The 14,166-nt window shown below is 54.4% G+C and overlaps 4 protein-coding genes across 4 annotated transcripts; all 4 read right to left on the reverse strand.

Moving 5' to 3' along the window:
- Positions 1–947: 947 nt before the first annotated feature.
- A1O1_00904 (carboxypeptidase D) lies at positions 948–2,718 on the reverse strand (the record flags this gene model as incomplete). The annotated part of the gene is made up of 4 exons (XM_007721819.1): positions 948–2,062; positions 2,125–2,217; positions 2,277–2,483; positions 2,535–2,718. The coding sequence occupies 4 exons, from the start codon at positions 2,716–2,718 to the stop codon at positions 948–950; spliced, it is 1,599 nt and encodes a 532-aa protein (XP_007720009.1).
- A 1,472-nt stretch (positions 2,719–4,190) lies between these two features.
- On the reverse strand, positions 4,191–6,217 carry A1O1_00905 (gamma-glutamyltransferase; the record flags this gene model as incomplete). Its single annotated transcript, XM_007721820.1, has 4 exons — positions 4,191–5,504; positions 5,564–5,913; positions 5,967–5,985; positions 6,038–6,217. 4 exons carry the CDS (start codon positions 6,215–6,217, stop codon positions 4,191–4,193), a joined length of 1,863 nt encoding a protein of 620 aa, XP_007720010.1.
- A 974-nt stretch (positions 6,218–7,191) lies between these two features.
- On the reverse strand, positions 7,192–10,611 carry A1O1_00906 (uncharacterized protein; the record flags this gene model as incomplete). The annotated part of the gene is made up of 3 exons (XM_007721821.1): positions 7,192–10,166; positions 10,218–10,337; positions 10,392–10,611. 3 exons carry the CDS (start codon positions 10,609–10,611, stop codon positions 7,192–7,194), a joined length of 3,315 nt encoding a protein of 1,104 aa, XP_007720011.1.
- A 1,482-nt stretch (positions 10,612–12,093) lies between these two features.
- Positions 12,094–13,990, reverse strand: A1O1_00907 (uncharacterized protein; the record flags this gene model as incomplete). The annotated part of the gene is made up of 4 exons (XM_007721822.1): positions 12,094–12,390; positions 12,459–13,051; positions 13,106–13,537; positions 13,597–13,990. 4 exons carry the CDS (start codon positions 13,988–13,990, stop codon positions 12,094–12,096), a joined length of 1,716 nt encoding a protein of 571 aa, XP_007720012.1.
- Positions 13,991–14,166: the final 176 nt, after the last annotated feature.

A 14,166-nucleotide genomic window follows, 5' to 3' on the forward strand; every position in this document is an offset into this window, starting at 1 on the left:
CTTTTCTCGGAACCGAGTCTGTCTCTCCTGTCCGTTCCACCATCGGCTCAATCAGTCATCAGCAGCGGGCATCATTCCGTCAAGCTGATCGGGCATCAGCAACCTAGTCAGCGCGCGGGACGAGAAGACCGAGACAGCGATTCCTCTTGACCATTGTAAGGTGTGTTACTCTCTGCCTGCCACCAAACCCGGCGAACTCCTACGCCATAAGTTGTTCGCATACAACAGAAAGTGCCCCACGATTTCGACCAGATAGTATTGGTATGTGGGGTCGCACAGTCCCGTACGATTCAACCTCGGAGAATCCATCGATGGTGGGACATTTTCCGTAGCGGGCCAGGGTTCATGTCTGCCACGTATTGGACAATGCGAACTTTGTCGAGACCGGCAGAGACATGTTTGTTAGAAGCGAGCAGTGTCAGTGGTAGTGAACCAATTGAACCCAACGCTGAGCGGAACTGAATAGAACACCGAACACTCGATCCGAACGCGGTAGCTCTTTGAAACAATATCGTCGAAAGAGGATGTTCCCCGCAATACAGATAAGATAAGATACGATTAGATGATTCAAGATTAGATATTCTCCGATGACGACCATTGTCCTCGATTTTTGTAGAACATGCAGTACCATTCATTACCCTTGCTTGATATCTCTACCTTGTTCAGACCTTATCTAAAAATATCACCGCAAATATCACCGCAAATATCGCCGTAAGGATCTTCCACCGGGTCAACGCTCATGAATGCACCGAGATCCACTGGTAGGTACCGTGGACAATCCGTAAATTGTATAGACAGTTCTAGTGGCAGACCACGAGCGATCAACAACACGACTCATTTTCGTGCTACTGCTTACTATCTTCATATAAACATTAAATACGGACCCCGTGATCGGTCTGTCCTCCTAGGAGCTCGACCACCACACCCAATCGCCACACCCTTCTTCATTAATAGCTGTCATACGGCATGGTTGTAAAGGGGCCGACGGTTCCCAAACTCGGTATCCGGCCCAACAAGAACTCAAGCTGCCGATACGACGCCGACGGCGCATACTGAGGAATCATATGGCCCGACAGATCGACTGTGACCAGCGTCAAGCCTCTCTCCGTGTGATACTGACCCATGACGCCGGCACCGGCAAGAGTCCCATACTGATTCGGGTATTCGGTGTGATACGGGACATAGAAATCGTCCCATTCCGAAGGCGGCACCGAGAAGCCTTGTGCGCCGTTGAAGGTCATGTTCTGGGTCGCCAGTAGCGTGCCGTTCCAGATCAGAATCATGTCGAGCAGGCCGTGGCCGATGATGACCCGGTCAGCCCGCTCAATGACGCCGGGGAGCACGCTGAGGGTGGATGGCAGTGAATTGTCGGTCCCATTCACAAATACATCCGTACTAGTGCATTCCTCCCACTCCTGCACTGGCGCATTTATCGCTCTCTGCACGTCCGACCGATTGAAATAGATTTTTTCGCCCTCTGCAATGTATTCAAACGATCCAGGAAAGCCTAGCACGTCGTTGAGAAGTGGACATGTCGTAGCGACTTGATAGATGTCCCAGCAAGGGTTGATTAAAGCGGCGGCATCGGCAACCGCGTCAAAAGTGAGGCATGTGGAGTCGTTGAGGTCGACATTCGGAGGAGTGGGGAGCGGCCCCTTGGGAGGAAAGGTCAGATATTCGTCCATGAAGGCAGTGTATCCACAGGCATCGGACATGTTATGCAGGCTTTCCACAAAGCTGGCGTTCAGGTCGAGCAGGGGTCCCCAGAAATCCACAAACGCCGTGACGGGGATATATTCTTGCACCACATCATAGCTCAGACTCGGGTCGTAGATCAGGATCGAGCTGATGTTATAGTATTCCGTGTCGTTGGCGTTGAACATGGCGTCGGCAATGTAGGGGACATAGTAGCCCGCGTACGACTCGCCGGCGATGTAGACCGTGTAGCCTTGCATGGCGAACGTGTCCACAAAGTTCTTGAAGAAGCCGAGGAACTGAGCAGCCACGTCCGCCTCCGAGGTGGCTGTAGGGGTGCCTTGGCTGAAGCCGGTTCCGACGGGCTCTAGACATTCATCGATCAGTTTGCGCTGGAGGTACAGAGAGTGATGGAGTATGGATACTCACGTTCCACCCAGACCATGTTGGTCAGATTGGTCCAGGACCACTGGTTGGGAACGGGTTTGTATGTACCGTACTGCCACAAAAAGGGGCCGTTTTCTGGAGTCACCGAGTCAACAAAGGCCTTCAATCCGTCTAGGTAACCGCCGCGAACATACCTTGGAGAAACCCTTCCAAAGAACTGCACCCGGGACCTCCGTTGAGCCAGATGACGATTTCATTGCTAGCAGCTGGGTTCGAAGATGGGAAGAACCAGAAGTACAACTCCGACGCATTCGGGGCGTCCGAGATGGGCATGAGCCCGGCATAGGATTCGCCAATGTCAAAGTCGACGTCAGGAATGGCACTGCCGTTGACCACGTATTCTGGGATCCATCAGTTCCAGACCGTCAGGCTTTGCGGCCTCCCTCACTTACTGCTTGTCGCGTTCGTCAGGAAAGAAGAGGTGGCTCTCTTCTCGGGCTGCGTAAAGACAGGAGGTGCTCGAGCCGCAATGTCCCTCTTCACCTCGGGAAGCTTTTTGCCAACATGCTGAGGACTTCTGCCAGCAGCAGCGAGTGAAATGAGGCCCGAGGCCAAAGCAACGATTGAAACCTTCATGTTCGTAATGCAACCCGTAATTCCGCACACCTAAGAGAAAAGTCGCAAGAGCACAACAGGCCATGAGGGGAGCAACGGCTAAAGAGGGAAATAAATGGGAGAGCTCCTTCCTCGTAGCCAGGAACCGCGCAACCTTACCTGATGATCCATGACGAGCAATACTCCACATCGTGGGATGGTGTAGGGTAACAAAAAGAGCCGATTGAACGATAAGAAAATCGAGTCGACAGTAGACGCAGGCCAGAGCCGAACACGCGTGGATATGACTGCCACGAGAGCTGGAGCAAGCTGCGAATGCGACGTTGTCGGATCACCGCCATGCAGGTCCATGGACCATCAGGACGCAAGCAGGCCGATGACGTCCACGAGCATGGAAGCAGCAGAAGATAAGGAAAGTCTGGGGAAGCTTCGCCTTCCAGATGGAGTCAACAACCAGCTGTTGATTTGTGCAAATCGAGAAGTGGTGTACCTGGTGAGAACATTGATAAAGAACGCTGCATGGACGTTGTAACATAACCCACCCAGCAAGCGGGCCTATAGCGCCGGTTCTTCGTCTGTCTCTTCCATTCTATCGTGCGTGGTGAGACAAGAAACTCGGTTACTGCTGCCCGTTGGAAAGACAATGGTGCCACATATGTCCTGATATATGACAACGCTGGTGTTCCGACCGTGTTCAGCTCCTCGCACTTTGTTCCACAGATATCGGGAGAGCAGAGACGACCTGATGCGCTGTACGCAGAGCAGGGAGCTTTGCCGCCAGTGACCTGTACCTGTATCGAGCTCGGGAAGGCTTGGTCATAAACCGGTCCGTTGGATGAGAGGCAATACCCACTCCATAGAGATAGCGGCAACCCAATGCAACCTCGATCAGAGCTTCACGAAGCTTGTTTTGAGAAGTGTGAGGCAGAAGACCGTCTCTTTCTTCGGCTGTCTCTTGGTTGGCCACTTGGCCGCTTAGGGCAGGTCAATCAGGCACATGGATTGGGAGCCTAGGAGCCAACTCGCCAGATAACAGTGTAACTGTGGAGAGCGCGATCGATATCTTGCCGCGAGCCGCGTGAAAGGAGCCGCAGGGTATGGTATATCGAGGCGGAAGAGCGTTGTCGCAGCCGTGCTTGGTGTCATACTGGTGTAATGCAGTGGTTCAGTCAGCTCTTCTGCATCCCTTCCTTTCGATCTGGCCAATGTCCATGAAAGGTATGTCGCTGTGGTTGAAGCGAGTTTAATCTTGCAAGAATGAAGAAGAGAAGAAAGAGATCCCTCCCAATTGCTGAGACTATCTGCAAGATCCAGTGGCTGTGGTTGCGGCTGCGTCCGTCTTGTGGCTGACTTGATACACACGCCTCATATACACCTCCGATACCCACAGCCTTGTCGACCATGTACATGCTTATATGCGAGGCTCTATTGCTCCAACCATGCGCTGTGTGACCACTATTCTTCAAGTTGTTCCCAGCTTTCTCTCGCCCTTTCTATGCAGGCATAGCACACCCATCGCCTCTCAGGTCGGTTCCTCCACTGAACACCGCCTGTCCAGTCTCCTCATCCACATGTCTCCTGATTATCTGGCCTCGCCCGAATCGGCCTCTCTCCCAACCCTTCATGACCTGTACATCATGGCCCATCTGCTTCAACACCTTGACCACGGTTTCGTCGATTCCTTCTTCGATAAACACCGTGCCCATCTGCGTATCCCCCTCCTCGGGCATGCCGGCGCCAATGCATATTCGCGGAGCATCCAGCGCCTGCTGAGGATTCATCCCAAACACCTCCATGTTGAGCAGAACCTGTACATGCCCTTGCGGCTGCATGAAACCGCCCATGACCCCGTAGACCGAGTGTAGAACGCGTTCCGACTCCTCACCGCAGGTAATCATCCCCGGAATGATGGTATGGTAAGGTCTCTTCCCGCCTCGGTAGATATTGGGATGGTCCTCGGGGCCCAATTCGAAGTTTGAGCCACGGTTCTGCAGGGTGAACCCACAGCCTTGTGGAATAATGCAGGACCCAAATCCTTCATAGTTGGAGTTGATGAAACTCATGCCGTTGCCATCCTTGTCAGTGACGGCAAAGTACACTGTGTCGCTGTGGTTCTGGGCCGGACTTGGTCCAGGCTGCCCTTTGGCATGGTTTTTGGCCTGATCTTTGTCGAACAGCTTGGCCCGCTCGGCCAGGTACGCTCGGGAAATGAGCTCGTCCGGTTTGACCGGGCTGTGGTCCGGGTCCGTCACCCACCAACTCGCATCAGAGAAAGCAATGCGTAGAGCCTCAATCACTGCATGCAAGTACGGCGCGCTGTTGTGATCTTCCAGGGCGAACGTGGGGATCTTTCTCGTCCGTTCGAGCTCTTCGAGGATTCCCAGAGCCATCAGCGCGACAATGCCTTGCCCGTTGGGTGGATGTTCCCATAGCTCGACGAAGTGTTGGTCCGACGCACCATTGGCCACCCTTTGTGGTGCCGCGTTGCTGATGTTCTGGCCACAGAACTTCAATGAGATCGGTTCGGTCTCATGTGGGCCTCGATTCATATGGTCTTCCAGGTCAGAGAGCTCCATGTGTCCACCTGTTAACTTCAGGACATCCACAATCGCTTGGGCGATTCGGCCGGTGTAGAATCCTTTCTTGCCTTCTGCGGCCAGGGTCCTGAATGTCTTTGCTAAGGCCGGGTTGCGAAGGATCTCGCCAGCACGGGGGGCACGCACAAACTGCGATGCATTCTTGTCCCGCTTTAGCATCTCCCGGAAGTTTGGTGAGGCCCGCTTCAAGGACTCTTCACCAACTTGCCACTGCGGTGAGTGTTAGTATCGATCATGCTCATTCAGGCAGTAATTCGCGTGGCACTCACAAACTTTGCCGAGAGCTCGCTGACGGGGAAGCCTTCCTCCCCGAGTTCAATGGCGGGGGTCAAGATCTGTTCGAGGCTCAACTTGCCACTACCATATTTCTCCACCACATCTACCCAGCCAGCCGGAGCACCTGGTACGGTGACAGCGAGCGCACTGTGGGTGGGTATTTTGCCTCGTTTGGAACCGGACAGCCCAAGTTCTCCTCTGATCTGCTCGACTGTGGTATTCTTTGGACTTCTCCCTGAGCCATTCAAGGCATGCACTTTTTTGGTGTTGGCATCAAAATATAAACAGAACATGTCTCCTCCAATTCCCGTCGAGGATGGCTCGGTCATATTCAGGGCGGCGGCTATGGCGACAGATCAGAAGATGGGCATGGGACACGCGCAGTTGGTAACATACCGACGGCTACCGCAGCATCCTGGCGATCTTGTCAGCTCATTCCATCGGTACAAGGAGACTGTCGTACATACTGCTGCATTCCCTCCCTGCTTCAAGATCCTCTGGCCCGCCTCCGCAGCCAGAGGTTGCGTGCAGGCCACCATTCCCTTGGTGCTGTGGACCACACTCCTCCTGCTGGCAAACTGCATAAACGGAGGATCGGCAATGGGAAATACGGCTTGCGCCTTCAGGTGTTTGGCCGTCGACCCCATCTTTGCGGGCAGTATGGCTTCGCGATATCGGATGGACAGGAGGGGTAATGAGGGAAAAGATGCTGGCAGGGTCCCCGTCTACTTGTTATGAGAATGAATAGACAGAAGAGCAGATGTAACAGAAGCAAAATACTTGAGCCTCTGAACTAAGTCATGCGTTGATAGAAGGCATTGGCACCGCTTTCGAGGGTTATTCGTTCTGCCAGGTCACCTTTGACCTTTGAGATAGAGAAATGACAAACTGAGGGGTCCAACAACAAATGTCCACATCCACCGCCCACAATCCACAGTCCAGAGTCCCTCCTCCGGCCCGTCATCGTGGAGTAGAAAGGTATGTCCCTATCCCTTGTCCCCTCGGTGAGAACGACGGGCACAATCGAATCAACGCCCCTCCCTGTTCAGGCTTGTGCTGTTTGGGCAGGTCGGATGCGCACATTCCTGCAGGGAAACGGAGGACTTCTCCGGTGTCAGGGGGCTCAGGCAGTTTTCTTGATAACGAGCGGCACCTGGATCCGAGTTGGTAGCTCATCATCACCATCACCAGCAGGGAGAGAGTCTACTTGAGAGGATTTTTGACCGAGCTGTCTTGATAGGCGCCCTTCTGATAGGCACTCTCGCGATAGGCACCTTCCTTATAAGGTGCAGTGCCTATCGGCACTTGTAGGCACTCGTAGATATTGGTATCCATGGTATCTCCTGTTCCCAACCTGCTAATCTTGTACATCGTTGGTTGTAACACGTTATACATCAGAAAGACTTGGAGAACACAACAGGTAATGAAAAGGGCCCTTGGTCAACTCGATGGCAACAGATCATGAGATCCCGCTTCACAACAAGTATGGTGTCCTGTCCAACCATATGCCTTGCCTGCTCAAGGACTCTGAACACCTTGCCCCATCCTTGTATACTGTCACAGTTCTCGATCCAACCAATAGTTTGATGGTGTACATACTTTACGCTCCAATTCGCTCAGTTCATGAGAAGCCCCGAAGGCTTGTGTGCTCTGCGATGGTGTTAAATGTCTTCTCCCAAATCCCCGGCTTGGAAGGGCGATGGTCGGGATGATAGCTTCTCGACGTCGATTGCCGTATTAATCTTGGCCGTTCATTCGAATTGTGCCTGTGGGAGCTGCTTTCCTCTGCCTCATCTTGTACCCGACTCTCAACGTGCTGCCGGTCCCGTTGATGTCTGCGTTCGCGATGCTCTCGGTCATGGCTTCGACTGGGTGGATCAGGATCGTTCGGTCGCATGAAAAGAAGAAGTTTGGTGTCGCTCTCGCCCGAGCTGATCGTCTTCAAGAGCTTCGGAATACCGCCTCCAGAAGAACTGTTGCCGCTGTTTGAGCCAGCAAGACTAGGCCGCCTAGTTCTCCTTGAGCTGCCGCTCCTCGCCACATCTGGTTCGCCAGAGGCCTCCTGTTGACGCCTCTGTTCCCTTACAGCCTCAGCTTGGGCGTGAATTTGTTCAGCGCGTCGTTCTCTGTCCCTTTGTTCTCGACGTCTCCTTCTTCGCTCTTCCTTTTCTGCGGCCTCTTGCTCCTCTCGCGCTCTTCTCTGTTCCTCTCTCTCAGCCTCGCGTTGGGCTCGTCTGGCATCCTTCTTCTCCTTGTACTCTGCAGATTCGTGGCGCATGTGTTCTTTCTCTTTCGCTTTGTGAAACTCTCGTGCAAAGGCACTATCGAAAAGCCCACCCTCATGCTTTTTTCTTTCGAACTTTGCTTTATGACCGTTCAAAGGGTCCTTGAGATGGTGTTCCGATCCGTCATCACGGTGATGTCTCCGTCTCTCCTTGCGAGATTTTGACGCTGAAGATGTCGCAGCAGCGGCCGTTGCAGCGATGGCGGCAGCAGCAACTGCTTCCTCAACGGGAACTTCAGCATCTGCGGTAGTCGCTGCCTCTTTCTGCTCGGTTTCACCAGAACCATCCTCAGCAGCAGGCGGCACTTCAGAAGCTGGTGCTGGAGGCTCTTCAGCAGCAGCAGGTTCTTCGGTGGCGGCAGGCCATTCAGCCGCAGGTTCCTCTGTAGTGGCAGGCTCTTCATTAGCGGCAGGCTCTTCAGTTGCAACAGCCTCTTCAGGAGCAACAGCCTCTTCGGCTGCGGCAGGCTCTTCAGTAGCAGCAGGCTCTTCAGCCGCAGCTTCGTCTGTAGTGGCAGGCTCTTCACTAGCCGTAGGTTCTTCGGCCGCCGGTTCTTCAGTGGCGGCAGGTTCTTCAGTAGCCGCAGGTTCTTCAGTAGCCGCAGGTTCTTCGGCCGCCGGTTCTTCAGCTGCAGCAGGTTCTTCGGCAGCGGCAGGCTCTTCAGTAGTAGGTTCTTCGGTAGTGGCAGGAGGCTCCTCAGCGGCGGCAGGCTCAGCCGGAGCTTCCTCAGGTGTGGTGGCCTCATCACTAGCAGGGGGTTCTTCAGCGGGTGGTGCTTGAGCAGGAGGCTCTTCAGCTACAGGCGGATCTGTAGATGCCTCCTCTGCCGCTGGTTCGTCGGTGGCGGGTTCTTCGGTCGGCGCGTCTTCTGTCGAGGGGTCCGCGACGGGCACCTCCTTGTCCTCGCCAGGCGAGTCTTCAGCAGCAGCAGCAGCAGCAGCTACAGCAGCAGCAGCTACGTCCTCTGCTACAGCTTCGCCAGTGGAAGGAGTGTTGTCTACTGGGGCAGTTGTACCTTCGCCCGCTGCTGGGGCTTCTGCTGCTTCAGTTGTGGCATCCTCGGCAGGAGTTTCGTGTGCTTCGGCGTCTGGGCTGTCTCCTTCGTTAGCCCCTGGCGCGTCGTCAGCGCTGGAAGGGTCGTCTGCGGCTGGGGGCTGGTCTTCTTGACTGTCTGCCTGAGGAGCCGGCTCAGCCTCATCGGGTGTTCCTCCTTCCGGCTCAGGTTCATTGGCAGGTGGATCATCTGCTGGCGCCTCTGTCGAGTCAGGAGATTCTTGGACCTCAGCAGTCTGGTCGTCTGTTTGCTCCTCGGCTTCTGGGGCCCCGGATGGCTCTTCTGGGGGAGCATCCTCACCAGAAGGAGCTCCCTCTTCGGCTGGCTGATCTGGGCTGTTCTCGGCGTCGCTTGTCGCTTTATCTTCTTCTGCTGCCTGTCCTTCGGTGGCTCCTGTTGCCTCTCCTTCCGGACCTTCCACTCCGGCAACATCGTTGCATTCGGAGCCCTGGGCGCTGTCTTCAGCTTGCTTCGCTTCTGGCTCGGGTCCAGATGGCTCCTCAGAGCCTCCAGCTTCCTTTTCATCATGAGGCTCAACTGTATCGGAATTGCCTTCTGTACCATTTTCATCTGGTAAAGCCTCTGGTGGGATGTCTTCTGTGCTCTCTTCTGACCGCTGTGGCGGGGGTTTCCCAGCTGTGGCATCAGATTCCGCTTCGGCGCTAGGCTCCGCTACTTCTGCAGGTCCCGTTGAGTCTGCATCTGCAGGTGGCTCGTTGACTGTATCAGCCGCTTCTCCTGAGTGAACTTCCTGGCTGGCTTCTGAGACCTCTCCTGGGGAGTCACTCTCTCCTGTATTGTCGGCATCAGAGCTTGGAGTTATGTCTGCTTCGGTTTCGCCTGCCTTGCCATCATCGCCGTCGTTCTGTTTGGGCTCCTCCCCAGCATCGGCAGCTGGGCCAGCCGTATCAGGTTCGATTCCAGCATCAGACATGGCTTTCTCTAACACCTCGAGCACTTCCTCTGGGGAGGCATCTGCTTCTTGCAGCTTCTCGACCATTTCCACCACCGTCTCTGGTTCTGGTTCTGAAGGTGTAGCTTCATGCGCACCTGCCGCATCTGCTGTTTCTTCGGTACTTTGGCCTCCACCATCGTCGTCTGGAGGGGCGGCCGTTTCCTCCACTGGTTCCACTGGCTCCGCAGCAGTGGCTGTCTCCTCCGGTTTACTATCATCGGCGGTGGTGTTTGGTGTAGTTGTATTGCTTGAAGCATCTTCAGAGTCTCCAGATGATACATCCGGACTAGGTTCGGCTGCTACTACAGAAATATTAGTGAAACGAATCTCAGCACGGTCCACTTCAAGCATACCGGTATCCTCGCTGGTGCTGGGTTCCTCTGAACCCGTCGACGCGTCTGGAGGTGTATCCCCATCGCCGGTCTCGCCATCGTGAGTGCCAGCGGGCGGCTTCTCATCGGACACGGCGGGTGCTAAAGTCACAGTTAGAGATCCGAGATCCCCATATGCTTTGGGTGGAGTTTTACCATCCATGTTCTCGGTCGCCGCGTCTGGGAGCTTAGGATGATCTATAGCTGGCGGGGAATCTTGGTCATTCTTCGGTTGTTCGTCAGCATGGGGATTGCTGAACAAGATTTGCTCTGGTGGTATAATAGGATGTGAAGAATATGTCAAAGTATGCAGATCAAAAGTTCTGTACTGATAGACAGGGAGCTGTGCATACTGGAAAGGTACTTGCCGAGCCATCGTCGATGAGCGGTCTTGGATGCTCGAGCCGAGGGTTGTATGCTACGGCATTCTTATTCTTCTTTTTCCTCCCCTTGGTGTGTCTCCCCATTGTGAGTGGACAGGAAGAGCAAAGAACAGTCTTGAGAGTGGCCCAACGCTTGGTACTTCCTGTCACACCTTTGGGCGCAGATCAGAAACGTGGTGGAGGAATCGGAAGAGAGATGACGTGACTTAGACCGATCGGAGCAATGCATCAGGGTCAGGAGGAAGAAGGACAGAGAAACACAGGCAGAGGGATTTGAGGGAAAGGGAATGGCTGAATTGCTCGTCGGGTTACAAGAGGTATCCAACCCAGGACGGGAATCTTGAGACAGCAACATGATCGGTTCCAGTGGAACGCACTGCGTCCGAGGGGATGCCCTGAAGTGTACTCTGTTGAGAGTCACACACTTCTCGGGGGGAAAGCGTTTGCAATTGGGCCACGTCAATGTAGACAAGTAGTTCCGGCACATCTGAGGAACGGACATTTTAGGCTGGAGCAATGCAGAAGCAATGCATCGACAGTGTAGCTAAAAAGAGAGTGAGACCAGCAGAGGCTCGAGTAGTGTCAGACAGCTTCAGCGACGACTGGAACACCGCAGACCGAACGACCGCAAGTGGTTGAAATGTGCATAAGATGGACGGCGATTGGACGTTGTCCAGGGCGGGAGCGGAGCTTGGATTGATGCCCAACTACTACTAGGTAGACATCACTGGTCAGCAACAGGAGGTATTGCAGGACTGTAAGCACGGTGTTGTCTCCAATGCATGTCGAGAGGAAGTTTCTGTTTCTGTACTGGCCGGTTCGGGTCTGCAAAAACCACAAACTGTCGTGTACCAGCTGCAACCAGTTCATCAGCAGGTGTTGGGGCGTTCGCCAACCCTGTAAGACACGCTTGAACCCTGCCAGTGCTTCAGGATGGAGCGGCGACTGGGAGAAGGACGACGTGGCTAGGCAGCTTTGGAGTAGCGTCGAAGATAGAAGCACGAGAAGGATCTGAGGCATGCCCAGGATGGACAGAGGGAGAGAGAGAGAGAGGTGGGAAGAAGAAGCGCAGCGCAGGCAGAAGCAGACAAACATGAAGTTGAAGTTGCCAGGCCCGGAGCGAGCCGAGGGAATTGCCGCCCTCCGCCTTGGCTTGCTTCCCCTTTCCTCAAGTTCCCCTTGTTCTGTGGCCTCGTCACCTATATCTTGTCCCTGTACCGTCGCCTCACTTTCGACCACTTCCACCCCATGTCGAAACTCCAGCCAAGGACAAAGATCGAGGGCTCTTTCGCCCATGTGGTCAGAGTTCATGCTGCATTGATCCAAAGCCGGGACAGTCAGAGCTAAAGCGAAAGGAACCATAATGGTCAGCATGGCAGGACTCGATAGGAAACAACAAAGCAGATCCTTTCCTGAGAACATCGTTTCATTTCGGTTTATTTTGTTGTTCTATCTGTCCATGTCCCAGATGATGATCATGACAATTCTCGATTCAGCTTTTCTCGCCACCGCGGCCCATATCGCTTCATGGCCCAGATGACGGTCGCACTGGAAAATGCCCATAGGCCCAGGATGGTAAACAGCCAGCCATTGCCAATAGATGCGATCAAAGGCGCCCCAACAATGCTGCCAACACATGAAAAGATATTTCGACAGAAGTTGTTCAGCGCCACCCCGGACGACGATCGTCGTGGCATGAACTCGGTCAGCATTGTGGTGGCCATGGCGAAAATAAGCATCGAGCCGACTCCGTAGAAAAAGTTCGCAAACATCTGCCGCATGTGTGAGTTCTCTGGTACCTGCATACTAGTATGGCATTGATGCCTCGAGGGTGACTCACCGGTGCAAGCCAGAATACGCCATTCTGTACGGTCCAACCGTACCAAATCAGGGCCCCCGGGTAGAGTGCGGCGCCTAGCCATGCATTCTCGCGCATGCGATCTTCCGGGTGGAAGATCAACTTTCCCTGTTCGTTGACACGGTTGGCCTTCATGGCTTCTCGCTTCATGATCGAGTCCATCCAGCGCCCGCCAAAGATGCTGGCAAGAATGTACCCCATCGAGTTGGGCAGATACAACAGCCCGATGATGATGGTTGTGAAGTCATATGGTTCCCTTTCGAACGTGTATTGGATGCTCACGTTGAGTACGTAGAGCGAGCCAAATGTGACCGCGGAATAATACACCGTCAGCGCCACGGGCATGAATCTGAGGTACAAGATGACACTCAATGGGTCCAGTAGCATCTTTCTTGCCGCCGTCAGGTACTGCTTGGACCTTTGCTGGACCACTTCTCGGGTCGAGGATCTGCTCATTCCAGGTCGGTCGAGGTCGCCACCTGCCGAGACGGTCTCAATCTCCACTTCCTCAACGATGTCCTTCCTCTTCCGAAGAGTTTCGGGCAGAGCAAAGAAGATCAGAAACCATGCCAAGACTATTATTCTGCGGTCAGTATCGGCGCCATCCACTCACTCAGGGTTGGACTGACCTCCATAGATGACAAGAGCCCATTGGGTGGCCCTCCAGCCCCAGTGTTCTCCAAGAGCGCCGCCCACAACTGGAGACAGGAGTGGTCCACACAGCGGTCCGAGGTAGAAGATCCCCATCGCCCTGCCTCTCTCCCTCGATTCCCAGATATCGGCGATTGTCCCTGCTCCGACTGCCTGGACGGATGCCGCTGCTCCTCCAGAAAGCATTCTCATGATCACGAGCATAGCGATCGACTGAGACACCGCACTCACGACTGCGAACAAGGTAAAGAGAGCAAAGGATATAATGTATACGGAGCGACGACCTGACACCTCCGAAAATGCGGACCACCACAGGGGGAAGATGGCCATGCTCAACATGTACATCGCAATGGACAGATTGGTCGTGGTGGCCGTGGTATGAAGGTCAGTTGCTACCTGGTCAAGGGTTGCTAAAGAGTAGAGTCAACGAGAGCGCCATGAGCGTGAAGAGACCGGGCTGAATGCGTACGCAAGATGATGCCACTCCCGATCGGGGCGGCTGCAGCCGCAATGGCCACAGTCAAGGTGATGAACCATTTTGTGCTATTCTTGTAGTCTACAGGGTCTGTAACCTCTGCCACCAGGGCGAACCGTGCAAAGAGACCACGCCTCTTCGCTCGAGGGACCTTGACAATGGGCTTTCTCGGAGTGATGGTTCTTTGCAACACATCGTCGGCAATTTCGACATCTTGAGGATCTGCCGCCGTCGACTGTCCGGAGGGTGTGATAGAGACAATCGAGACGGTCGAGTGGACGGATCGGCGGTCAATGTCCTGCTCTTTGCTTCTGTGCACTTCCGTCGAGGACTGGACATGCAAAGTCTCCGATGTGCCAGCGTCTTTCTCCCGATATGTGCTAGCCATGGAGGAGCATAGAGAGGCTCTGGATGTAGGAGAGAACAGAAAAGGCGGCCGTAGGGACTGCTGTGCAAGTCATTACTCTCCCACCTTCAGGTTCAGGTTGAGTAGGAGGGCGCAAAGGGCTTGATGGAGGAGGAATCAGCCGAACAGGCATGAGGAGGTCAGCGAGACGGCCGGCC

The sequence above is a fragment of the Capronia coronata genome (assembly GCF_000585585.1).
Source record: "Capronia coronata CBS 617.96 chromosome Unknown acBCG-supercont1.1, whole genome shotgun sequence".
NCBI lineage: Eukaryota > Fungi > Ascomycota > Eurotiomycetes > Chaetothyriales > Herpotrichiellaceae > Capronia > Capronia coronata.